At 42.3% G+C, this 27,929-nt stretch overlaps 1 protein-coding gene across 4 annotated transcripts in view; it reads right to left on the reverse strand.

The window, feature by feature from the left end:
- Positions 1-508: 508 nt before the first annotated feature.
- The window catches only part of DRC11 (dynein regulatory complex subunit 11), a 111,779-nt gene continuing 84,358 nt past the window's right edge, over positions 509-27,929 (reverse strand). For 2 of the 4 annotated variants that reach the window (XM_074872518.1, XM_074872515.1), the window contains 6 exons: positions 26,261-26,368; positions 22,681-22,880; positions 13,089-13,175; positions 8,959-9,136; positions 5,504-5,742; positions 509-1,088 (listed from right to left, as the gene is read on the reverse strand). In XM_074872518.1, the coding sequence (XP_074728619.1) occupies positions 984-1,088; positions 5,504-5,742; positions 8,959-9,136; positions 13,089-13,175; positions 22,681-22,880; positions 26,261-26,368 (917 nt within the window). In that variant the 3' untranslated portion in view covers positions 509-983. Of the gene's footprint in view, positions 1,089-1,522; positions 2,598-5,503; positions 5,743-8,958; positions 9,137-13,088; positions 13,176-22,680; positions 22,881-26,260; positions 26,369-27,929 lie in introns of those variants that run through there. The other 2 variants (XM_074872516.1, XM_074872517.1) reach the window with 2 other exon arrangements.

The following is a 27,929-nucleotide window of genomic DNA, read 5'->3' on the forward strand; positions in this document are numbered from 1 at the left end:
ACAGGCTACATCTGTACACAGCTTCATGCGTGGGTCTGAATGTGATGGGGCAGCTTTCCACCAGTGGGCTACTTAAACAGGAGCTGGCAGGACTGGATTTAGAAGAAGCTGAAGCAGGCCTAGGTGGATTGGGTTTAACGCAGCATGAAACAACCTTTTAGAAAGCTCAACAGGCCTATTTCAGATTGCCATTGCAGCTGCTGTTCTGTTACATATGGGTTTTTTAAGCAACAGATATATTGCTATTTGTGCAAACAAGGTAATTTGGCATTGTTTTCTATTGCAAAACAGAGTCTCAGGACATCCACCAAAATGAACACCACCTGACTGCTTTGCTTTTGCTTCTGTTCTGCTTATTAATGTCTTCTGCTGACATCCATGGATATGAATTTGTTCATAAGGCACCAAAAGGTGAAACGGTGCTGGTCCTCATGCGGCTGTGTAAATATTCAGCTTGTGGTAGATTGCATTAAGTGTCTTATAATCCATCCCAATTAAAAAGCAGTCTTTATAGCTGTAATAGTTTTATTGAGAACTGTAACACATTAGACCTACAGATATATAAAGCAGTTAGTTTTATAAAGCATATAGGATATTAAAGTAATGAAAGACATTAATGTGACATCAATTTTTAAGGAGAGTTACTTGCTGAAATAAATGAGTATAGCCTAAAAGTTGATGGCATGTTACAGTCCTGAGTAATGAACCCTTCTGCCCCCTAAAATGTCTTAGAATAAATAATGCTTGAGCAAGTCAGTGGTCATTAACTCTTTATCCTCTGAGAGCTACATGTCACATTGATGTCTCATCTGATTTTTTTTTTTTTTAAACTTTAAAAAATTTATTCAGAAAGGAATTCTCTTTCCTGGAATACCTATAAATTGGGGTGTGTTGTTCTGATGTGTCTGCTTTCCGAACATCTTCCCCCTTTCAGTGAAGTAGAGCTGTGACTGGTATTGACAGATGCAAAATTCTTGAGGAAGTTAGTTTTTCCCTTTTCCTTTATTTGTTTTTCCTTTTCCTGCTTTCTTACTGCCTTCCAGTGCTCTGATTCGTGCTCTACCCAGTGGTGTCTTGGCATACCAAGCCTGGAGAATCAAAAAGCATGTGTATGTTTTAATAAAACTTAAAAAAATAAAGAACACTTAAATTTTTTACTGGTATGATGGAGCATTCCTTATAAAAAACAAAACTCTTAAAATCCTGGCTGGCTTGCGGAGAAGCAGAAATGAAATCCTTAGATCTCTTGAGGACATTATTATAACAAGAAGTATAGCAATTGCTTGCTTGAACTGTGTCTCATTAACAGGAATACTTAGCTGGGCCATTTGTGTTGCTATAGTTATGGAAATGTTAGAACTTCTACGATCAACCCTATTTCTGAGGTATATAGCTCTTGTCCAAACTCCCTCTGGTCTGAAACTTGGCAACAGTCAAAGCATATACTTCTCATGGCTCTGCAGATCAATCCAGACAGTTTTTATTTCAACGAGAGAGCTTAAGAAGTAAAACAAACCCCGAACATTAAAAATCTGTTTATTGCTTTCAGATGCCTGTTCACAGTCCTGTGACTTGTAAATGATTTTGGTATAGTTGCTCTGCAAACTTGCCAAGCTCCTGGACTGTAATGTCAACAAGGCAGTTCTAGGCCATGTGAAAATAATGTAAAGTGAAGGAGAAGGCAATGCTTTAGAGTTCATAGTGTGTAGGAATTAGTCTTTCCCCATATATACATACAGGAACCTTTATCAACAAAGTCCTGCCTACACCAGAGATTAAAATGCCACTAGGTGTTGACATGATTGATAAAATGCCTTCCTTCTTGACCGTATTCATCCATGCGCTGCCTCAGGAATGAATGTCTTTCCTCTGACCACAGACCACTATTTAATGCCACAACTGTGTCTCCTCTGCCCTTCACTTGGGCCCCTGTTGTCTTCAACCTTCCTACCAATGTGGCATTCTGTAAAGTCTGCCTTTTCCATATGACCCATACAAAATGCTGTTTCCAGCTTGAGCCTGGTAAGGGTACCCCTAGGAATTTGCCTTGTCTAGTTTCCCAGTATGTGTTACAGACAGGCAGCAGCAAGAGAAGAAGTTGGGAGAAGAGGTATTGGAATTGTACAGGGAAGAAAAACCCTTGATGTTCCTCTCCTGGCCCCAGATAATCTTTCTTGGTGTCATGCTGCTCAAAGCCTTCCTCTGGGTCCTGGAAAGGGGCTGACGACAGGCACCTTCTTTGGATCTCTTGTCTTGCAGATTAAATACTGTCACCAGGGAAATGAAGTCTGACAGCTGTCAAATGTCCAGCTCTAACACTGTGATGTCTCCTCTAACTGCCTGAATTAGCTGAGCGCTCCTCCTCCAAGAACCCCAACTCCACTGACTAAAACATCATGCAACCTCTCATGCATCCACACCTAGATGGCGTCATGAGAGGTGTTTGGGAGGAACCCCTGGGCTCTCAGTACAGTGGCCTGGGCAATTGAATTTTACTGTCCTAAAGATGGTCTCGGGCCAAGCTATTGCTGTGTCAGGGAGAACAGACACGGATGGGGCAGGGAGAGGTCTGGAGATGGCTGTTTCTGGTCCTTCACCTGTGTGGGAAAAGAAAGACAAGGTGGTGGTTGTGACTATTGTCTTGGGGAGGAGTTGACTTCCCCAGCAGTGGCTAGCAATCAAGCAATGTCTCTGGCTTTCCATGCGTGGTAGGCCATAGAAATTCTATTTTCCCCTCAGCTTTGTTGTTCTGGGTATAATGTTGTCCAGAACTTAAGTGGGAGATGCAAGGAATACCACCACCCCGCCAACAGGTTGCTGGGTAGGGTGGAAAGCGTTGTTTGGCGGGTGCAGACTGGGGAGGTCATCTCATTGCTGCATGTGGCAGGAGGAGCCGAGTCACTTGTGATGTCTCCTCTTGTTCTCTTCCCATTTCTTTGTGCATATATTTCAATCCACAAAATTAACCTGCCTGTTGGCATGTGACAATGGCTGCTTTTGGCTCTTTAGCTAGTGGAACTGCTATTGTGGGATTAATGAAGCCAGCTCCTCAGGTATGGTTAAAATAAAAGCAGATTTATCACTAATGCACTAGCATCTGAACGGGGGACGTTAGTTACTGACAGCAAGTGACTGATCAGTTAAAATGTTTGCTTGTTGGAGGAATGATGTCTGCAGTCCTTGGTATGGGTTTTATTACATATTGTAAGTATTTTGTACCAGTCACTGCCAGGCAGAACTAGTGTGTTAGTGGGACTGCCCTTTGCTCCTCTAGGACTACTGTTATTTCTGTGTAAGGATTTGTATCGATCACAGTGGTGCAATAATTTATAATTTCAAAAATGCGGAGGTGTAATTGGGGCAGAAATTTGAGTGAATTGAATGAAGAAATCACATTATCACAAATTTTGCATTATTTATATTCATTTTAGAACACTGGCAGAATATAAATGTCAAGCAGGGAGATTCATGTTTCCAGTGAACCGAAATCAAAGATCCATCACAGCGCTAATCTTCACTTTGAATACTGCATTTTAGCTGCCCCACTTCAAAAAGGACAAAGCAAAGCAACAGAAAAGGTCCAGCGATGGCAATGATTAGAGGCTCAGGAGGAGGGGCCTCTGTGCAAGAAGAGAAGGAGATACTGGAGTTAATTAATGCACGAAGCCATTTTGACAATCCTCTTCCCCTGTGCCATATTACAGGTGCTGGGGCAAGGTTCCATGACATTTAAGGGAAACAAATTTAAAACAGATAAAAGGAAATACTTTCTTAAGGGCTGTAATTAATGCAAGGAAATGATTGCCATGGGACGCTGAGGACAGTATCGTTTTAGCTGTGTTCAAAATGAAGTGCTGCCTGCGTACTTCGTGCTGTACAAAACAGGCACATTTATAGTAAGTGGAATAATATTTTCAAGTTAAACTTGCGCTAAATACTAGCTCTCATGTTTCAGGGTACAAATGGATTACTACTTGGAGCTGGGAATGATAGGGGTTTTTTCTTTGCTGCAACAATGAACCATTAGCCTTTCCCTGAGGAAAGATATTGGTTTAGATAGGAAGCATGAGGAAAAAGAGTAATTTGCCAAATATCACAAATGCTGCCTATGTTGAGTGAGCCAAATGGCTCTAAATGGAAATTGGAAAGTATTCAACAGGGCTGGGAGAAATATGCACTATCATTAGGTTAGCAGTGGAAGACGACTTGGACAAAGTTGTTAGAAACCACATCCTGTTTATTGTGCGAGGTGCTGTGGGGATTCAAAACCAGAGGGGGGATTCAAAGAGCAAAACGAAAAGGAAACCTTTCAGCCAGGAGAACTGGGTGGTTTATAAGTGGGTTTGGGTAGAAGTTGGCAGGGTATGGGACCAAGAAAGCTCTTTTGGGGTCTCTTGGCTTCAGCGCACAAGTCCTATCCTGTTTGGAGCCCCTCGTGTGGGCTGCCTGCAGCTCCTTGGTACCCAGCAGGGTCTTCCTGCCTGGCGGCCAAGGCTTTTACTACAGCTTAGTAGGCTTGAAGTGCCTTAGTCAAGCACTGTGCCATTTTTCTGGGGTGCCAGTGCTGCTAAGCTGTAGTGCAGCTAGTTCAAGTAGTGGACTTGAACTAGCTGTAGTCGCTAGCTAGTTCAAGTCCAGTTCAGCTGTCCCTAAGCTACACTGAAGTCACTACAGTAAATAAACCGTAGACCTGTACTTAAGCCTAGTAAACTGTTCCCATCAACAGGAAAACCAAAAGCAATACAGTGAAAGCAGAATTAACCACTACATAAAGATAATCCTAGTCTAGGGGAAGAAAGAGTAATTATTACTGAGCTACATGTGGAAAAAGTAGCTGTTTGCAGGTTGATCCATGTATATTTGAGGTAGGTATAACGCACCTCAAAAGCACTAGGTTTTGCCTTCAGGATTTTATAGCCCTGAGGGTGGGGAGATGGACTGAGTTTGAGGCAGAAACTATTTTTTTTTTTTAAACCCTGAAATGGAAACTCTCTTAAGGAAAATTCTTGTTTGAAATAATTTAAAATAAGGACTTGGTCCCTATGTGGAACACCCTGCAGACCCTGCACACCCAGGTTTTTTACGTTCTTGGGGCAATAGAGCTAGGCTTCCTGAACATGTCAGCTCTGAAAGAAAAAGGACCAATGCATTGTACTAATGACACCTGCATAATTTATCCATGCATGTGAAGGCCACTCTGAGATGAGCGGGGTGCAGGCGGTCGTTTCAGCAAAGCAGTATGCCAGGCGTGTTGCCGTGCAGAGTTGCTGCCTGTAATAATGACCATTTGCCTGGCACGTCCAGCTGTCCAGCAGCTTGGGCTGCCAAACATCTCAAAATGGGGGAGATGGGTATTTGGTGCTGCTGAGCCATACATCATCATTCAAATAGTGATGTGCCAACCCATCAGCGGAATTAGCAGGTCTCTAGATCAAATGTGCCTGGACAAGGACATGGCAGGGGACGATGAAAGACAGCCAGTTAACATAGCTCTTAAAGTCACCTTAAATGTTTCTTCCTCCTCTTTGTACACTGGGTCCTGTCTGGCCAGAGAAGTCATGAACTCGGCAGTCTTCAGTGGCTTCCTGGTCATCTGCAGGAGGCGTAGCTCGCTCAGGACAGCTTGTACTGCCTGGACAATGTGTCCCTGGGTGAAACCATCAGACACCTTTGCGAGGCAGCTTATGTTCAGCAAGTTGGTGATTGCTCCACCATTCTGCAGGATGATGTGTTTCCATAACACTGTTCATCAGGACCCAGAAAATGAGAGAATGCCAAAGACACGTATTAAGGAAAGCAGGAGAAATATTTTTGCATTTTGAAATTGAAAAAGGAAAATAAGGGATATCAGTCAGGAAAGCCAAGATTCAAATTTTTCTTGTTTGCCGTTTCTTTCATCTAAAGATTTGTAGCACAGAGGCCTTTAGGCACATCTGTTCTTAAACCATTAGTGATCATTTGTTGGCTACCAGTAAGTACTTTTCAGAAAGTCATTAAGGGCACATAATGCGAGGTGGATATGTGTGGAAAAATGGAGAGAGCTACTTAACTATGCCTGTGTGCATACCCAGAAAGAGAACCTGTCCAGAATGTTCCCATTTGGGTGCGTGGAGTTAAGTACCTATATTAAAAGCCTGTTTTTATTTCTGTGACCCCGATCACAGGTTACTCCTGCTGAACTGAAGGCTGCTATGGGGACTCAATGTCTGGTTTGGAAGCCAAAGCCTTTCAGTTATGCAGGCACATGTTGCAAAGGCCAAGTGTAAATTTCTGTGATTGGCATTTTGCTTGTTATTTAAACGGTGAACCTGTTTGTATCTTTTAGCTGTGAACCTCTGACACAAAGGTTTTCGTAATGCTTGTGAAGCACCTGAGATTTTGTTTCCAAAAATAGATAGGAGTAATAACTTCTTTTGTTTTATCCTATGTAAAGTAACAGTCTGTCTCAGAGAAACTTAGTAAAACTTTCATGTCATTTCACCATACTTTCCTTTAAAGCCTGATATGAAAACATTTGGAAAAAAGACGTATTACGCATAGGGATTAAAAAGGGTCTTGAATGAGACACCCAAATCACAGATTGTCTATTGTGTGTTTGAATGCTCATATGTAATATGAAAATGTTGGGTGGAAAGTTAACGGTACTGGATGTTGGGACACTCATGCAATGGAGAAAACCTGTCTTATTCTTCCTTTGATTGCAACGTTGATACTATGGATTTGTGTCCATAACTATTGACGACTTTGTACTACGTTTTTCACTCGGGCAAACTGTGATCTTCCATGTGAATTATATCTATGCTCAATAATTATTGGTGGATTCACTAATTCATAAGAGAGGAATTGATGCACGCAACAGCGAGCACTACTTCTGCACAGCTTCTGTTGCAGGTAGGATCATGCATAGTACAAGGCACTGACTTGCTGGGTGATTAATAGCAAGAAACCAGTATAGGACTGTGTATCTTTCAGTTTAATTATTTCCATTGTATGTTTACTGTTTCCGTCATGCCTAGATTAGAATATTCTGGTTTGTAACAAAAGGGAGGGTTGTAGCAGACAGGTAGCTGTGCACTATGGCTATGAATATTTGTTATGTTCATGGCTTTTCTGTCAAAACAAGTTTCTTTAGTTTCCAAATTGGGTGTCGGGCAGTGAAAACTGTCAAGATTGGAAGGTGAGTGCTCTGTACTGTAAAGATCATGTTTCCATTGAACTTCAGGAAAGGTTGGAGCTAAAGAAGAAGCCAGGCACAATCTTAAATGGGACAATGTCAAAAAAGTAAAGCTACCAGTTTAATCTGCTTTAAAATGTCAAGGGTTAACTTTTTCAGGCATTCTTAAGTTTGCATTTGAAATCCCTTTAGCTGGCCCTTTTTTTGACTCCAAATTAGTGGTGAGAATCCCAGAATGTGACAGTTCCATCTCCAGAAGTGAACATAGCTAAATTCAGCTGCTATCACCTCCTTTCTCTAGGTCTTATTCATGTCCCTTATCTGTTAGCAATTTATCAGAGCTGTAATGTAACATGAAACACATGTTAGCTTGCTTAGAGACCATTTCCCATCCACACGATGAAAATTACTGATCGTGGGAGAGATTTACAATGTGCTAGGCAGTCAAAACCTGTCTTGAGCCTGCCGAAACATGCATCATCTCGGTACCTTGGCTCCCTCTGTGAAAGGCAGCATGAAACTGGACTTTGCAATACCGTTGTATGATTTTTGTAATAAGGTGACTCTGCAGAGCAATATTGTAGTCAAGGTACAATTGTGTAGTGAGGTCCCTGAACTGAATGTGGCTTCCTTTACCACTGAATGTGGTATTCTTCTGGGACATGATCTATCAGAGATCAGTGGCATGAAGAGAGTCTGTTTTCCTTCATGTGGTGAGCAATAGGGATATTCATGCTAGGAGCTGCTGGTAGGAGAAGCGCACCACTGAGAGTCCTAACTGGGAGTGTTTGGTGCCATTCTGAATAGCTCAAAACCTCTTTCTATGTTATCTTTAGACTGAACCTAAACAGCCCTTCTGCTCATGAGTCACACATCCAGACTCCTTTGTACCCAGAAAACTGTATTAAACCATGTGATATCTGTGATTAGACCACAGGAGAAAAAAAAATTATATTTTTGGGAACAAAAGCCCTTCCACCAGCCACTTATGAAGGGTGTGGACAAAATACCATTTTTCTTGTAGTAATTGATTCACATTACTAAGCTTAATTTGGAGCATTTCTTCCTAGTCAATGCTGAGAAATGGCAGACTTCAAGGTGATTCAAATTTGAAAACAAACTTGCGTTCCTGGAAGTTTGTCTTTTTTCTAGCCATGTAAATTTGTCTAGTAAAAGACACAGTTTTCCTTACAAGCTTTGACTCTCAGCGTATGGGGTACTCAATGAATTTGTTAGACTTTGGGAGGGCCTGTCTATCACTGTAAACATCTGATAGACTAGACATGCAAAGTCTTGGATGCCTTTACGATTTATCTCATGATCTCTAAGTACAGAAATGGAAGTTGATAGTGACAACTCAGCCCTCCAGACATGGTTCTGTTTATGGAGAGGCCCTGAAATGTATTGTTTAGAGTATGGAAACTGGATAGGAATAACAGAAATTCAGAATCGCCATGTAAAAAAAAAAAAAGTTTAAAATAGAAAATGTGCACTGAAATAGGATCTCATCCTTCATACAGGGAAAAACAGCTTGGGCTGAACTTGCTGCACACTAAACTCGTGGAAAAATATTAATCACTGCTGAACAGTATTTTAAATTCTTCTCCCAACTTCCTCTTTTATTATTTGACCTTTCAGGTAGCCTGCATCAGTATTATCTAAATTTTCAGGAATTAAGATGTACCTGGGGTATGAATTGAGTTTGTAGTCAGTTTTGAGGATAAACAAACAATAAGCATGGATTTTAAACAGTAGTAATCATCAGGATGACTTGAAATACTTGCCAAATCTTGAAGCGTAGTCAGGCCTAGGAATCAGAATAATTTTTTGGTAAACTTTGCAGAAAGGTTTAAGGTTAGCATCAAAGGGACGGTTGGTGGTTCCCACTAGCAGCACTCTGTCCTGTGCTTTCAGAGCCTTGAGGAATTTGGGGAGGATCTTTTCCAGTTGTTTTGGGTTCATCTTCAGCATGTACATGTAATTACAAGGAGGAAAGAGTTGTTACCAGTGCTGACAGTTTAGTTAATGAGGTGAAGTTGTAGACATGCTATATACAACAGGATTTTGTGATTTTTAGTAGTCTAGTTGCATTTAGCATAAGCAGACTAGATGCTCAACCTAAATAGAAAGCTTCTGTCTTCTGAAAGTCACTTGAACACTCGATTTCTGCTTATGTATTTGTGGGTTTGTGCTAGTGTCTTTTACTACTGAATTTGTTGGTCCTGTTATTGAAAAACAGGAAGGAAACCACTCATTTAAAGAAGGAAATTCTGATTTCCAGTTTGAGGAGAAATATTGCTTGGACCCCAGTACTTGATGGACCTTAACAGACAGAAAAAGTGCCAGAGTATGTAACCTGGTGGGAATCCTCCCAGGTCTTGGAGGTTATGATCTACCAACTCCTACCTATGGTTTACATGTGAAAAATACACTCCTTAATTTTTGCTGTGATTTCTAGCTTGATAAGGCTCTAACCTGAGAACACAAGGTCTCTGAACTCAGGATTCATTTCTTTGCAATAATTTACTATTTGACTTTTATAACAAATATTTAAGTACTATTTACAGAACAGATGAGTATTGAGCAAAACCTGGTATTGGATAGTTGTGTTTGATAATGTTTATGTGAATATTGGTTGAAGAACCTTAATTAAATTGCTGTGGTGTCACTCTACTGTTAATAAAGCTCAAAGTGAATAACTGGGTTAGGATAGTGTATCAGAGAAGTCTTGGAAGCCTCTTTTCAGAAATGATTGAGACTTAACATCGAGTCACCAACACTCACTTGGAAACTTTATTCTCTAGATCACCTTGTGATTTTTTTTTTTTTAGCTTTAGTAGGCAGCTTCCTGAAAAACTTGAGCTTCAATTTCAGATCAGTCTTCCTTAATGTCAATAAGGAAGAGACTATGTCCTGAAAACCTTCTCAGCTGAGAGGCAGTAATAAACACCTGTGAGGCTACATTGTATGTACGACCTTTGTGATCCAATTTTTCTGTTGTCTGTAGCAGCAGGCAGCTGACAGGAGACAAAACTCTGTTCTGTGGAGTGAAAGCTACAGAGGAGGGTAAATTGGGAAATCAATAAGAAATCCCCAAAGTCTTGGGGTAGTCACAGTTATTTTCTAGCTAAACTTGTCTTAATTACAATACATCTGTTTTCTCATTCTTTTTATTCTCATGGTCATACTATGCAGCTTCCTAAGTCTGCCAATTGCTTGATTATGACAATGAGTTGAGCATGTCTTAGCGCTGGGGTTTAGGTCCCACTTTGGAGCACGGGCACGTTGCTTGCCAGGACAATGCATCCAGCTCATGCTTTTGCTCTTGGACGAACTATTCCTGTGGCCATCACTCAACGCCAGCTGCCATCTTTTCACTCCCTCTTTGTTGTGCCCATGCACCCAATGGTCCCCGGAGAGTGGGATGTCTGCCCTTACTCCCAAAGAACATGCCTTGTAACCGCAGTGTATCTGCCCTGGAGCAAAGGAGAAGTCTTGGCTTTTCTCTTGCTCTGAAAGAAAGGATGTTGCTCTGTCTGCACCCAAACAGTATGTTTGCTGTCTGAGGGCATGACTTCAAATCACAAGTTCTTATCCAAACTTTGCCATTCCCTTGCTGGGAAGCTTTTGGTAATGAACTTGACTTCTCTGATGAGTAAACAAGCTTTTGTTACATATCTACCTTGGAAGTTTTAGTTAACCTTGCCACCTTTGCTCTGTCAGGGAGATCTGGTCACAATAATGACCAAAATGTGGATTTACTTTGTTTTTAACACATTTTATGCTGGATAAATTACTCTCCATGATTTATATATCCGTTGCTACCCGTAGGCTTCAAACTTTCCTTCTCTTCATATTGAAAGGAAACACAATCATTCTCCAAGATGTTTTGAGACATCAATATTGCTAGGAAAGTAAGAATTATCAAATTACTTTAGGTCTGGAGGTGGGTGGGTAGAGGAATCCTCTCTTGCTGAAATGACTGATTGACTGATAGTTGCTTCAAGTGAGACACGGTGTTTTCTGGGCTTGCTTTCTTCTTCTGGAAAAACTGAGTCTATCAGGAGATGCAGAGAATTTTTAAAACAACTGCCTGACTCCTATTTTGCCTCTTACTCATGAAAGTAAGTCCTAATTTATCCCCTGCATTTCGGATGTAATTTTTTGGGGTGACAAATTATATTAATGGATTCCCGCTGATCTAGAGTTGGTTACAACAAGTGTTCATTGCTCGGCTTGTAGGAATCTTAATTTTAAAATTTGACTGAACCAGTCTCAGAGACCAAGCTAAACACTCCACCCATGTTAAGCCTATTAAGCCAGACCGGCATTTATGTGTCAGCAGCTCCTGTTATGCTTTGTGAAACCAATGTGTGTCCATAGCTCACACATTTCAGGGATATGTCCTGAAAGCTAATAATATCTCCTCCACTTGGAAAGAAATCTGTCAGTAGCAAGAAGGGCTGTTGAAGAGGCAAGCTATGATTTCAGCCACCATGTGGACCTGAGCTGGAGAAGAGTGGGGTGAATTGTGAAGGTGACCCCTATTTGTTTAACTATGAGAGAGATACTACTTTTCTAGTGGGTATTTGAAGAACTTAAGGGTGCTTTTTACCAGATTCTCAGTCATGGTGCCAGAAATGTCACACTGGGATGAGCAAAGTGACTTCTACTCACCTCGGCTTCTGAGGGCTGAGCTTAGCTCATCTTCTCTAAAATTCTAGTGCTCCTAAGGAAGGCTCCCCAGATTGCCAGTTACCACTGTCTGTCCCTCCTGTTTCGTGCTCTCTGGCTCCAAATATGGGTTATGCTGTGAACTATGTGGGACATGAGTTATGTCGAGCCTTGAGCCATCTACTACCACCAAGAACACAAGACACCTTGTGTTAAATGCCTGCAAGTCTTAAGATATGATAGCAGGGACAGAGGTGATACCTCCAACTCTGAGGTGGGCAGGACGAGAAACTTTTCCACATTGGTGGCTATCAAAGCAGACAAAGATCATGAGTACTCCAGGCAATCTTTGGCCCCTAGTCTTAATTTTAATCCCTATCTGCACTTGCTGTCAAGGTTTGAGACCAAAAGAAAGGTTCCCTTTTGGAATGGGGACCACTACAGGGCATCAACCACTGCACACCCATCATCTCATGCAGTCCTCACAGAAGTAACAGCCTCATTTGAGGTGATGCTTCATTGGTCTTCCAAAATACAAGCCTGCATCCATCCCACAGCCTAAATGTACAGGACTCACCTCAACAAAAAAGGCTTAATCTTTCATATGGAGCTCTAAAAAAAAAATATTTTTCAAGCAGCATGAATCTAATCAAAATTTGGGTGAATTGTGCTCTGCTGTGGTGGCTGAGTTGCTGTGCCTATTGGGCAGTGTTTTAATTTTCTTTCTGGTGGGGAAGCTACAGAAGAGAGGAAGGAATGGAAGCAATGGCAATAGGACTCCTGGGAGCCCAAAGAAAATAATCTGTAAATGTAACTATTTAACACAGGCTCTTTGTTTTCACAGTGGAAATTTATCCTTGTTACTTTATTGTTCACTTTGGCTTCATCCAATTTCTCAAATTAATAGAGCTGAACAATTTAAGATCATCTTAACTTTTAGTTTCTTGCCTCATACTTTGAAACTCTCCATTATTCCCTTCTACTTTTCAGTGCACTGATGAGCAGTGACTGGACTATTTTTAAATAAAGCAAGTATAGGTGTAGGAGAGAAATGTGACCTCTTGGGGGCTCTTAAGAAGTCATAAGACTCTCTTAAAAGAAAAAAATGTTAGTGAGACAAGCTTTGGCAGGTCTGGTCATACTGGTATGTGCTAAGCTAAGAAATACACTTGTTCCTTTGTGTTGGTTGTAATGCAACAGGAGAAATTATCTGCACTGAAATAAAAAAGGAGCAACTCACCTCTTCTTCAGCCTTTGGCACTGCTTTAGAAAATATTTTTTCTGTGTCTCCAATCCACACAACTGAAGGCTGCAATTGCTTAGCCACCTAAGAGAAAATGGGGGAGAGAAGGCAAGAAGTTGATTAAAATGGCTACAATTTCATACCTGGGTGCCTATAATTATGCTTTTGAATCCGTATTTCAGCAGTTAAAATTAGCTTGGTTTATTTTTTTTCCAGAAATATTCAGCACTCATAGATAGCACTTGCTCTGCTCAGCAGCCTTGGAAAACCAAGCTCTCTCTAGTTAGAAATCTAACATTAAGAACCCAACCCAAATTGGATCATTTTGACTGCTATGCTTATCTTTCATTTCTCAACCCAAATTCAGTTGCAGTTTTGCAAAAGGAAGCCTGGACTTGGGAGTTCAGTGGCAACCACCAGCAGCTTTAGACTGGCTGCTCTTGCCTGCAGGATCCCTCCCTCTTTTTCTGAAGGCAATACAGGCAAGAGGTGGTTATTGCATGAGAAATAAGGGTACTAATATTTAAGCAAAATAGGCCGATATGGGATCTTCTGGATTACAAAACAGCGTTTAATTTGCAGTTAGCCTAAAAAATAAAATGAAACCTGTTAAATTTGAAGCGGGGGGTGTCTATACAAATGGGCTTTCCAGCTCCAAAGTCAGAGGCACTATACCTCTGGTTCACAGCAGGATGGCAGCAATGCTACAGGCTTTTTCACATCTTGCACTCTCCCTATTGCTATAGAAACGCCAGTGGTTTAGACATTCTGCTGCCAAATTTTAATCACTTTCCAGTGGCTCTCAGAGCCGTGCTAGTTTGCTCAGCAACAAAAGTGATTGGCTTGGAGTCAATGGGTAATGAGAGAGACAGCATTCTTCTGTCCTGCTTTTTTTTTTTTTTCTCCCCCCCCTCAGCTGAAACTGCTGCTTCCAGGAAGGAAGCTTACAAAATCGATAGGTTGTATACATCATAAGCTCAGTGTCTGATTGACAGCCAGTGCAGGAAGAATGAAGTCATGAACATCTTTCTTCAAAGCACTGCAGTTCATTTTTTTTTTTATGGACGCATTTCAAAAGTACCAAGCGTGTGTGTCCGTACAGTAAAAATGGATTGAAGATAGGGGAAAAGAATACTAGATGATGGCTGTTAAACTTGTTTGCTCTGCTGTGCTGCTGATGGGGTGAGGTGGAAACAATGCCAAATTCAGCATGTGACACTTTATTTGTGGTAACTCATCAGTCCTAGAATATTTCAAGTGGTACCTCCCAAGTTCAGAACAGTTTCATTGAGGAAAACAGAGCTTCTTCCTTTGTTGGAAGGCAGGAACTCAAATGTTTAGCATTAGTAATGAAGATTTTAAAAATAAAAACATCATATGGAAGATAATATGAAAATCCTGCAGAAACTGGCGTGTGGACCTAGGTAGTTATGTGAATGTTTATCTGCATGTACAATTTAAGGAGTAACTCCTCAGTCCAGCAGTGTATTGAGTATACAAGCCGGAATGAAATGACAGATTAAAATTGTACAGCAATAATATCTGCCATTTTAAGGCCAGATGCTTCTTTACCTACTTCCTATTTACCTATTATCAGAGATGTTCTTAAGCCTGCACACACTGCAAGGTATATTTGAGAGGGAAAGCTTGTGGCTTTCATTGAACCGAGCTGTTGCAGTAGCCTTAGACTTGGGGATTTTCTGCTGAGTATCCTGCTAGTCAAGGGCTCAGATACCTGCAGAAAATGCAAGTCAGTCCTACCGATTGGCCCTTGCAGGTGAATTCAGTTAGCTCCTGGATGTCTGTAAACAGGCTTGGAGACAAGTGGTGGAAGAAGAGTAATGTGGTAGCATGGTCATATAGCAGAGATGGGGCAAGTGACATTGTTTGTAAAATTAGACTTGGAAAGAAAAATAGGTGTAGTTTAAGTTGCTAAAAGAAACATACAGCTTCTTAACGAACTGCATTTGCATTTCATGCACCTGCTATGAAATCTACTGTGACGTGTGGAAACTCTGACTCAGAGACCCTTACCAAACCCGGCATCGCTAATGAATGGATTATCAGCTGGCGCTTTCTGATGCTTCTGATGGTGACTTTTACCTTCTGAAACGTAAGATAACAACCATTTTTTGCTCCTGCTCTGTGCGTGCCTGGAGAGGATGTCAGGAGGCAGATGAGGCAGTGTGACACTGTTTCCCTTGAAGCCTGCCTTTCCCCCGAGTGAGGACTGGGCTGGTGGCACGCTGTCTACTCAGGTTTACAGACTGAGTGATTGTGTACCACCCCGATAGACTGTCACTGTGGGATTTGCTGTTGTTGTGGTGCTTTCTCCCCACTTTACTCACGTTTACAACCAAAAAGGTGCCGTGTGTTTGCTTCGCAAGGAGAATAGTGGTGTTCTGGTATTTTTGCTTTGTGAGGCAATGCAGCTGTATGAAGTCTGGGGAGCTGTGTATCTGTTCTGCAACGTGTTCTCCATACCTGTGTCTGATGCTGCAGTGGGATGTGACGGGGGAATAAGGGTGGAGGAGGTTACAGAGGCCATAAAAGCTGTTGGCAGTGGTTGAACTCTGCTTGTGTACTTCAAAGGGAACCATGTTGTCCTTCCAGTGGGGCCACCGCAGTCAGGGAGGTGGAGATCTTCCCCATTTGGCTCAGCAATGGCCTCTGTGGTTAGCTCCCTAAAATGGAGCCTTAAGTTTTAAATCAGACTATACTTTAGTTTTAACTCTTAAGGAAGAATGCCCACTGTTGTCACACCTGTCATCATTTTTGTCCCCTTTATTTCCCCAGCGGGTAAGTGGAAATACAATGAATAATGTCAGTTCTGGCTCTTCCTTAAAGAGGTACTTTCCTGTGCTTTCTGTTTTGGGGCAATGATCTAAATCTATAAAGTGGCCTGCATATATTTTTCTGGTGTTGATACACATTAATACGACCAAATTCAATACACTTTTTTTGGGCCTGGCCGTTTCATTTTTGAAGACAGATCAGACACCCAGAATCCATCGGCATCTAATTTAAATTGTTGGCAGATACGTAGCAGACTGTATATCCCCCGTGAAAGTGCTTCATTTGAATTATCCATGGACAGTTTGAATCCATGGATAATTAAATGCACTGTACATAATTAATTTGTAATTGAAATTTTATTAGCTTTGCTGCATTCAACAATTTGTTGGAGCTGCCAGCAGATGGCTCCTTAACCCTTCTAATACCGCACCGAGCCAGCAGCCACCTGCGCTGCAAACCACTCTGGTGGGTCACAGAGGCTTGATTTGCTCTTCAGGAAAATAACTATGAAAAAAGCCTTCTCGTCCTGCTGTCTGTCAACATTCATCAAAGATCAAACAGCAGTTTTGAAAGCCTTGGGTTAAACTTTTCAAACTTGAGAGCCAGAGTTTAACGGTTAAATTGTTACACTTGAAAATACAGAAACCTGATTCTTGCTGGGCACATGTGCACAAGGCTCCTCCAAAATTGAAGGTTTTGGAATTTTTTTAAAAGGCCCAAGACTAAGATTTTCTGGAAGCTCAAGTTGTTGCTGAAAACTGCTCAATACTCTGTAGTTTATATTCACAGAAATGCTTCAAAGCGGCTAAAGCAGCAAGATGCTGAAACCTGTGATTAGACCTTATCTGTGGGAGCCTCACCAGGAAAATATTCCAGTGCTACAGTGATGATGCTGCTGTTTTCTGGTTTGTTGGACAGAAAATAACTATAAATACTATCTTCCAACAGGATGCATTTCATTTTTTGACATTAGAGTAGCACAATGTAAAACTGCTTTGTCACAGAAATAACACTATAGTTGAGCGCTGGTGACATTTAACACTTCAAGGGTCTGGGCTTCTAGCACACTGAACTGCACTAAGAGAAAAGAACTGCTCTGGGATGCCTGGAAGAAAGGCTGACTGTACTGTTCCAAAATTTCAACTGTAATAGAAGAGTCTTGTGAGGCATGGAAATGCTAAATATACAGAAACTAGGGTTTGCTAGGGTAAATTGTACCTGGTTCTTCAGGCTGCTAGAAAAATAACATGTCTGAAGGGACAATACAGCAGTGGTTATGAATAAATGAACCTGATTCAGTGGGAAAAACCTGACAGACTTCAAAATTATGTTGTCTCTAAACGCTGGGATTATATAATTTAATCTTAAATAAACTCCATTGCATTCCTTTTTTTGGTATAACACTTTTCTAATCACCTCTGACTTGCTAAATAGCATAACCAAATAGCCTGATAACAGAGTTCCCTAACAGTGATGGTGTTGAAATACTTCTGCAGCCTGCTGCTCTGGAAAACTCCATGTTCAGTAGAGATGGCTGCACAGCACACACTGAGCTGTTGATACACATACACGACTTCTCCGCTGGTATTTCCTCCTGGCCACCTCTTTCTCAACCTTTTAGCCTGGTCAGCATTGCACTAATAACATTTTCCCATGTGTGGCTTTTTGTACAATGTGCTTTCTGTGTGCTGCTGCAGCCCTGGTAAAGGACCCGAGAGGGGTTGTCTCACTCTGGTAGTGATTAACCTGATGGCTGCCTTATGGTTGCTAATGGAAGGCCAGTGCTTGTCATTTTTATTGCCTCAGAGTTAAGCCTTAGGAACAACCTGCATTTTTACACTTCTGTGTTGCAGAGTCATACATTCTACCTTCTCTCCCCAGTCCTTTCTGGATTTGTTCTTGTTTCTAAGCATTCTTCGCTATCCTTCTTTGCATCTTTTAGATAAGCTGTTGCACTGCAGCAGTGTTTTGTGCCCTGATGGGAACACAGGAGAGCAGAGCCATCAGTTGGTATGAGCTGACAGAAAGCTCCACTGAGTTCAGACTGGCTCAGTACATGGAAAATGTGGCTTAATTGAAATATTCCAGCAAGTTCTGGTTCATGCTTGAAGGATGAGTTTTGTTTTAGGGTTATAGTGCTTCTATATTAGAGACAGATCCTCTCTTTTCACTCCGAAGCAGAGCTGACCTGGCAGGCTTTGCTGTGTCTATGGAGAACACAAGTGCTTGGGCTTGGTGTTCGCAGCTTTTTTCAACAGTTTTCCTATTCGATATTAATCTTCCTTACATTTCCTTTGAATAGGCAGATTGAAACGTTGGTGTTTTCCTGTCCTGGTATACGAAGTCATTTCCTCTGTATGACACTTAAAATGCCTGCTTTGAGTAACACACAAGCCTCTCTTTTGGGTCAGGGCTGGTATGTCTCTTGAAAGTCTCCTCCCCAAAATCTGGGAGGGGGGGGAAAAAAGAATTTGGCTCTTGCATCTGAAACAAATTAAAGTTTCATTTTTTCCAATGCTATTCACTTGTTTAGGGTGTCTCCCACGAAACAAATGCTAGCAGCCAACACTCAGTTATGGACGGAAAGTTTCCTAATGGTCATTTTATGCTCTCCAGAGTTTCCTTTCATTACAGAAACCCCGTTTGCAGATGTGATAGGTAATCGAAAGTGCAAGGTTACTTCACCTTTACCACAGAGCACCATTAATTCTTATTTACTAAATCTTGGTGTTTAATGATGGTTATATGGATCATAAGATAACAGAAAAAGAAGTGTCATGTTTCCTGTCATTCACCTATAAGTGCAAGGTCTACATTCTGCTTGACTAACTCTATTATATAAAGGCACTTCTGGAAAGCTGGAGTAGAAAGCTTGCTTGACAACAGTCACAGTTGTTGTTTGCAAAAAAGTGTCTGATTATGGAGATGTGGTGAATCTTTCAGTGATCATCTGCACATGAGGCACTTTAACAAGGTGTACCACGGTGTGTCTGACTGAGAGGTGGGAATATGAAATACTATGTCAGCTGCAAGATACCATTTGCTTTCACGGCTTGTCTGCTATATGTGCCACTGTATACTGTAGTCTTACAATAATCAAAATATATTTACAGCAAACTTTTTTTACCATGGTGAAAAATAAACTTTTTTTTTGGCAAATACCAATGTTCAGCTTCCTCTTGTCAAGGAGTTTTGTTTTGCTTGTGTTTGCTTCAGTTTGGGTAACAGTGGATTCCTGAAGATCAGGATATAAAAGATTCCTTATACTTCGATTCCTTGTGAAACTATTTCCCTTGCTGCAACTTGTGTCTGTTGCTTCTTGTCTCGTTGCTGTGCTCCTCTGGGAAACGTCTGGCTCTGTACTGTCCCATGAAGCCCCTGAAAACAGCAGTTAGACTCCCTCTCACTCCAGCCTTCTCTTAGGCTGAAACAACTGGGTTTGTTCAGGTTATTTCATGCACTCCAGCCCCCTTATCTTCATGGCTTTCAACTGCACCTGCTTAGCTTGTCAGTGCCTGTCTTGTAAGAGGGTAGCGCAATACTGGACACAGTGTCCAGCTGTAGTCTTATAACTGCCAAATAATGGGGAATAATTAACTGCTTTAAGATGTTGGCTATACTCTTGCTGATATAGGCCAGTGTTTGACTTTGCTGCATGAACATGCTGTTGGCTCATGTTCAACTTGTTGTCCTTAAACTTCTCTGGGCAACTTGTTCCAGGGCCTCACCACCCTCAAACTGAAGAATTTCTTCCTTATCTCTAATCTAAGTCTCCCCTCTTTCAGTTTAAAACTGTTACCCCTTGTCATATCCCTACACCCCCTGATCAAGAGTCCCTCCCCACCTTTCCTGTAGCCCCTTTCAGTACTGGAAGGCCGCTATAAGGTTTCCCTGGAGCCTTCTCTTCTCCAGCTGAACGCTTCCAACTGTCTCAGCCTGTCCTCGCAGGGGAGGTGCTCCAGCCCCCTGAGCATCTTTGTGGCCTCCTCAGGTCCATGTCTTTCTTATGTTGGTGCACCCAGAGCTGGACACAGCACTGCAGGTGGGGAGTAGAGGTGGAGAATCCCCTCACTCGCCCTGCTGGCCACACTTCTCTTGATGCAGCCCAGGACACGGTTGGCTTTCTGGGCTGTGAGTGCACATTGCTGGCTCACAGTCAGTTTCCATCCACTAATACCCCCAAGTCCTTCTCCTTGGGGCTGCTCTCAATCCACTCCTCAACCAGCCTGTATTTGTGCTTGGGATTTCCCTGACCCATGTGCAGGACCTTGCACTTGGCCTTGTGGAACTCCATGAGGTTCACACGGTCCCACCTCTCCAGCCTGTCCGGGTCCCTCTGGATGTCACATCCCTTCCCTCCAGTGTGTCGGCCGCACCACACAGCTCAGTGTTGTTGGAGAAATTGCTCCCACTGTCTGTGTCCCAACACCCACCCCTGAGGAACAGCACTTGTCACCGCTCTCCACTTGGATATCGAGCCATTGACCACAACTCTTTGAGTGTGACCATCCAGCCAATTCCTTATCCACTGAGTGGTCCATCCATCAAACCCACGTCTCTCCAATGTAGAGACAAGGATGTCACGCAGGACAGTGTCAAAAGCTTTGCACAAGTCCAGGCAGATGACATCAGTTGCTCTTGCCTTATCCACCAGCACTATAACCCCATTGTAGAAGGCCAACGAATGGGGAACAATTTGCCCTTAGTGAAGCCATGTTGGCTGTCACTGATCACATCCTTATTTCCCATATGCCCTAGCATATTTTCCAGGACCATCTGCTCCATGATCTTACTGGGCGCATGACTTGTAGTTCCCTGGGTCCTGTTTATTTCCCTTCTTAAAAATGGGCATTACGTTACCCTTTTCCCAGTCAGTGGGAACTTTGCCAGACTGCCACGACTTCTCAAATGTGATGGATAGTGGCTTAGACACCTCATCTGCCAGTTCCCTCAGACCTGCAGCTGCATCTCATCAGATCCCATGGACTTGTGCACCTTCAGGCTCCACAGGTGGTCTCAAATCTGATCTTCTCCTGCAGTGGGAAGTTCTTCCTTCTCCCTGTCCCTGCCTTTGCCTTCTGTGTCTTGGGTGGTGTGGCTGGAGCCCTTGTTGGTGAAGACTGAGGCAAAAAAGTTGTTGAGTATCTCAGCCTTCTCCATGTCCCAGGTGATCAAGTCTCCCTTTTCCTTCCAGAGAGGGCCCACATTTTCTCTAGTCTTCCTTTTATCACTGACATACCTGTAAAAGCTTCTTTTCTTTTTTGTTGCCCTTGATGTCCCTGGCCAGATTTAGTTCTATCAGGGCTTTGGCCTTCCTAACCTGATCCCTGGCTGCTTGGGCAGTTTCTCTGTATTCCTCCCAGGCTATCTGTCCTTGCTTTTACTCTCTGTAGGCTTTCCTTCTGTGTTTGAGCTTGTCCAGGAGCTCCTTGTTCATCCATGCAGACCTCCTGCCAATCTTATCTGACTGACACACACACATTTTAACGTATGTTCCAGTTATTGTATATATTATATATACGCATGTATACAAAAAACCTTAATATCTTCAGATGGAATCTTCTGTACGAGTAAAAAGGCTGCCCTACTTTCTCCTGTGCTTAAAGGCCTTGTGCTATAGCAGGGACTAAATGATGGAAAAATGGTGTGTGCGCTGTTCCTGCAGCCAGAAATGTGCTTTGCTATTGATGAGGACAGAGAAACTAAGTGGAGAAGGGTGAAATTGCAGAGTGGAGGGAGGAGAAGGGAGTATTAACTCAGTCTAATGGCACTAGCTTGTGTCAGGGAGTGCTAGACCCAGTGTTAGTGTTATGTCATCAAAGGTACATGATCACAGCACCGTCGTTTTTCCTTAGGCACTACTCTGACCAGCAAGAAATGGGGTCCTTGGGGACTGCTTTGCTTTTAACTGTGAAACCTGTCTTTTCTGGGCATAAAGGCACCTGTCACAAAACCTGCTATAATACTGGATTTAATAAACCACATCTGATAAATCCCAGGGAAAGCCAATTTAAATTCAGTCTTTTAGTAGGCCTCTGGCACTGGAAAAATATTGTATCTTTTTCTAGTGTATGTGCTGTGTTTTTTCTAAGAGTATTTTGTCTGGAAATGTTTACCAGCTTCCTTCCTTAGCAAAAACATTGAGGACTCACAATGTGGAAGAAATCCTCCCAGAACCGTGTCTTTTTTCTGAAGAGGGTGTGGGATATGTTCTTCACAGTTCATATGCCTACTTTCATTTCCAGACTTCTCATACATTTCTGTTAATGTAATCCTGAACTAGGATTCCCTCTTTTGAAAAGCTTGCTGATAGGTAAACAGAGAGCAGTTTAGGGGAGAGTTGTTTTACAGCAACAGTCCCAGAGAGGAAATTTTTGACCACCCCCGGTCTAGTATTTGATTAAATGCTGCATGGCAAACATTCCTGACTGATGTGCATATAAACAGAGAACAGAATTTTCTCTATCTATGATGTTTTTCATATAAGGTAATATAAAGCTTGCACAAATGTTAATGTGAAAAATATGCCTACTACAAGCGATTTCTCAAGGGGCATTAGATCCTCTATGACGGTGCACACACTGGCTGTCAACAAGTGGTTTTTAAAAGTAGGAAGCAGGGAGGGAATTTCAAAGTGGGTTGGCAGTCCTTTGAACCTTGGGCAGCTTTGCCCTCGTATGACTGGTGTGCACGTTCCTCGGTATGGAGGAACTACAATTCAATTCCCTATTTGTTCCACAAAAGATGTGAAGAAGTGAACCAGCTTTGTAGAGAAGTACAGAAAACACAGTACCTTGAGAACCATGTGAAGCATGATCTGCACGCCATTCTTGCCTGGATATTTCCCAGCAATGTTGGAAGCAGATAAGTTGAAGAGATTGGCTCCTGTTTCTGTGCAGATGGCATGGACCAACATTTTCTTTCCAACACCAGCAGGTCCAGCTAGTAACAAGGCTTTCACCAAAGGAGCCTTCTCATGGACGGTTTGGGAACCTGTAAAAAGTTGTATGGCACTATTACTGCTCTCATTTAAGTCTGCCATAAAGGTGATTCTTCACTGTAAATAATGTGAATTCATTGTTTCCTTAATATGGCTCTTGAGTTCAGTTCTGTATAACCAGAGTTGTGGCTATAGCACGTCTGAGTTAACATCCCTGTTAGCAAGACTCAACCATCCTTATTTGCACCTTCTGATGGGCAGACTGGAGCTCTAAATCTATGTGAGCTAAAAGAACGGTAGTTTATGAGTAAATTTTTGAGGATGGACACAAGGTAAGAGCACTGAAATGAAGCTGCCGGTGGTGGCTATGTGTACAGACAAGCCTTGCACAGGGACACTTGCCTTCAGTGACACAGCAGCTGCCACCTCCCTCCCTGAGCTGTCAGGCAGAGGCAGTGCTAGAGATGTACCTGTGGCTTTAAGCTCTGCGTTGTTGTCAGAGCAGGTCCTCGCTTTCTGCAACTGGACAACGACGTAGACTCATGTTGCACATGAGACCAGCAGAATTCCTTCCTCCTGCTGTCTGAAATGACAATTTCCAGCTTGCCCATCTTTAGAGAAAACAAACTAATGGGACTATCTGTTGGAGCTGCATTCGTCAGTAATTTTGAAACCAGCTGTTACCGTGTGTTTTATTTTCTCTCCTTTAACTTCTGCATGCGCCTCCCTTTTTTGGGGTAATTTTTCCTCTTAAATGTAACTGCTGTTCAGTGAGTATTGGAGGCTCTGACTGTTTGTCACTTTAGGCTAGCTCTGCGCCAAAATCCTTCGCTGCTGTTATCCCCCTCTACGCATGCCTGCTGAGTGTAGTGTTAGCTTACGTGCAGCGGAGCTAACGTTATTCCCCAGTCTGGAGCGTGGCAGCTGCATGTTGCAGAGCAGGTACGATATATCTGCTAGGAGAAGAAGGATCCTTTTCTGTTCCCTTCATTTTATCTGGGTGAGCAAATGCAAATACCAGGGTTGCTATGCTTCACTTGTTCTGCCACCAGCAGTGACTGCTCAGCATTTCTAAATCTGTCTCTACGGCCGCTCCAGGTAAATTCAATCTGGGCTGTATGAAATATGCTCCATCACCTGGGAAAGCCTAGCAGAAATGCCTGCATTGTGAAAACAGAACTACAGAGAGAGATTTAGGTGGCTGATGGTGATAGAACTTGCCTTCCCTGCAGCTCTGTCACTGTCACAGGTGAACCTCCAGAGATGGAAGAAGCAGGAAATGTCAAATGCTTTATCTATACCCACTGGTAGTCCAGTAACCTCACTGTCTCGATGCCTAAAAACATCCTGGCAGTAGTGGTGGTGGTTACAAAATCAGATTTGAAAATTTCAGTGAGCATCCACTACTTCTGAAGGTCTTTGAGACTGGTGTTCTATCAGGCTACGGGACTCGTGGGGGAAACCAGCTCCAAAAGTGATGGGCTGTGGAGGGAGCCTATGGCTTAGCCTGGAAAAGTTCTCCAGGTTAAGGGGGACAGCTAGGTAAGAATAGTATTTAAAAACAAATCCAATCAGGCTGCCTATCTATGTCCTAATGGTTTAACATCCTAAATAAATGACAATGGACTGAGTGCTAAGATGAATGCCATTATTTCAGCACTGTGCAGGATGTAGTGAAGTTGTCAGCCACTCAGGCTTTATTAATATTTGGTCGTTCCATACCAATCTATTACTATTACACATAGATTTATTATGAGAGGAGCAGCAGACTCCTCTGTGGTTAAAGATGAAGTATATCTTCTACCATTATTTCTCCTTTCAGCTGCTTATAATTTTCTCAGTGCCATTTAAGCTGGAGCTTTCCTTGCCATCAGGTGACTATTTTGAGAAAAACTTTCACTTCTACACATACACAATTATATAATGATCAACTAGTTCTGAGGCCAATTAAGTAAAATGTCATCCATAACATATCACCTAAAAGGTGAAACCATTCCTGTGCCTTTTTTTTTTTTTTGGCTCATGTAATATCTTTTTTTTTAAATTGAAGGCATTTTTCAAACTGCTATTGTAAATACATACTGTTTGTTTAACTAGTCCAGGGTCTCTTCTCCCTAGATTTTTAGACAATTGTATAAAAGGCAGAAAATTTATGGGTTCTCTTTCCTCTTGCCTTGGGGGTGTCTTGGGGCTTGATTTAACTAGATTAGATGGTGCTAAAACATAACCTTGGAGGAGTTATCTGATATGTGAAATACCACATTGCAATCAGTGCAGACAGGGATAACTGCTGAGCTCTCTCAGCTGATTGCGGTCAAACTTGCAGCCAACCCCTGAGGGTTTACCCAAAACCAGCTGAGAGTGTTTTAGATGGGAAGAGCCCCATCTAGGTTGAAGGCAGGGGTGCTGCCAGCATCCTGTTCGTTAACCTGACTTCAGATTGAACTGTAGGGCAGCAGGAGCACACTTCTCTACCCGAAACCTGAATGAAGCAGACTTGTGCCATAGAGAGCTTGGTGCAGTAGTGCACATGGAGCCTGCTTTGGGGACGGGGAGCTGGGAAGTGCCTGAGGAGAGCCACAGAGCACGTATGTACAGAAGAGCCCGAGCATCAGTCTTTCTGGAAGGTGTGCAAGAAAAGCAGAAGCTCTGTGTCAGCTTTGCTCCATTTGCCAGAATGGGAGGCAGGGAGACATCAGCTATTTTGCCCTATAAAGGGGATCAGCAGACAAAATGAGACAGCCTGGGGGAGGATATGCCTTGTTAAAATCTCCCTGAAATCCAATCAGGAATGGAAAAGGATGCAAGCGAAGTATGAGCAGAGGCCCTTGAGACAGGCACTTCTTGCAATCACTAGAGTTTGACTTAATGCCATTCCCAAGTAAAATATGGGATAGATTTTACATTAAAAGCAAACAACATGACCCAGCAAAGCCTTGTTGGATATTGGCTAAGCCTGGCATTAAAACTGCAAGGGCATTTAAAAGTGTTCTCTCTGATGTACAAAATGTATTCAGACTAATTCCTTAAACGATTGCATTGTTTAGTGCTGAGTAACATTAGCCAGCTTGTAAAAGGTAAATTGCAACCTTAGCCCTTCCCTTAACTTGATTAATTTTGATCACTGGAGCTTGTTTTAGCTATTATCTTTCCCAAGTGATTTCCTTTTATGTGCTGCCATTCGCAAACTGTTAACATGCAAACAGAGATGGTATGGAAACGCAATACTTGACAATAGCATGTGCAAGCTCCTTTATGCACTATTAAAATGATATGGTCTTCACTCAGAAGGCTTAATTGAAAAACAATTATACTGCAAAATGCTTTAGATTACGATTAATCAAGCCCTGTCAAAGCCAGTAAAAATGCATGTTACTGACAGGAAGCAAAGCCATTGTATTCTGCCCTCTAGTAATTTTTGCTGCGCTCTTACCTAATGGCAATATTCCATAGAGCGCTATTAGCTGTCTGACATCTGCAAGAGAGGGCATTGGCTCTGTATCTGCCTGACGAAGTGTGGTCCCCAGATAGCTGTACTCGCCTGTAGGGAGGAAGCATGGGCTTAATAAATGTGACAGTGCATTGTTATAAAATGCATAACTCAAGTAATGAAAAACTACCATAGAATACCAATATAACGTGCTCTCAGCCAACGCAGTACTGTCAGGGGACAGGGACTCAAACGGGGCAATATTGTTGTGGAATGTGGCCCTGAGAAATTTGAAAGGTGAACTGCAAAGGAAAATGAAGTTAAACACACTGTGGACTTTCCCTTCCAGACTGTGGAAGGCAGTCAGTCTCGAGTAACCTTTTAAAGAAACTTTGTGGAGAAGAATCATTAGTAGCACCATAAATCACACTGCTGGCAAAGGATTTCCAGATTTGGGATTTTGCAGGGCTGGAATCCCAGTGAACCACGCTCTATCAAAAGGATTTCAAAAAGGGGGAAAAGAGATTTTTAACAAGCTTTCCTCTGGCTGCATCACATCTCGGCTTCTCACTATGTTAGACATTTAAGCGTGTCACCTAATTTGGTGGGGCTTTTTGCTTTTTTGCAGTTCACATTTTTGGTTCAGAAAAACCTCCACAAAACAATCCAAGAAAACTAAAAGTCACTGACATGAACTGAAACAATCTAATCTTGCCTCAGCTCTTGTTACAGAGCCATAATCACGTTGCTTGCCCTGTCAAAGTCCATATACAAGACATGCTAGAGAACAAAGATCCAGAGGATGGGCCGCAATCAGGAAAACTAGTTGTAACGATGCAGTCAATTATTATTTTTAGCATAAATTACATGTAATTATGGTGAATATTATTGAAAAATAATAGTATATTATGTTTTATTGGAGATAAAAAGGGAGAGCACTAGAGCTCTCTGGAGCAGAGGTAAATTAGCAATGGTTAAGAGAGAAAGTGGAGTTGTAATTTGGGGGCAAAAAGGCAGAGAAGCCCTGGTGCAACTGCCCCATCCCCTCTGAAGAATAAAATTCATTTCAGGTTTTATCTTTTATTTAAGGAGAAATCAAAAGAACTGGATAGGAATTAATCTTCACAGATTTAATTAGAAGGCATCAAAGGGTTTAATTGCAACTGAACATAAATCACAGTGGATATTCTCTGACTAATTTAGATAAGGTCACCAAGAAAATTAGTTCAGTGATGTCGGTTTGTCATAGAGAGGGGACATTTTCAGTGCCTTTACTTGCTGTGTAGCACAATTCCACTCTTTGTCCTTTTCCCAGGAACTGGGAGTAGGTGACCTTCCTTATGCTTCAGCCCTGTAAGAGATGAGCAGATGAGGACTTCTTTCTCCGCAGGCTTTTACTGTGTCCTTGGACCCTTAGAGGGAGGGGTTTTTTGGATTTTTTTTTTAAAAAAAAGCTAGATCCAGATCCTAGGCTAACTTTAAATACCTTCTGTATCTCGTTCTGGCAACTCAGAAGCATGACTGAGTTTGAGTGGGGAACAGCTGGCTTTGACAGTCTGGGCCACCTCCTTGCTGTCTGCATGGGTCAGCATTTGTGCTGGGACATGGGAGGGACCTGGCACGAGTGTAGGCAGCCAGGTGAATGTTGCTGGGCTCTGCACTTCTATGCCCA

This window comes from Strix uralensis, chromosome 6 (assembly GCF_047716275.1).
Source record: "Strix uralensis isolate ZFMK-TIS-50842 chromosome 6, bStrUra1, whole genome shotgun sequence".
In the NCBI taxonomy this organism is placed as follows: domain Eukaryota; kingdom Metazoa; phylum Chordata; class Aves; order Strigiformes; family Strigidae; genus Strix; species Strix uralensis.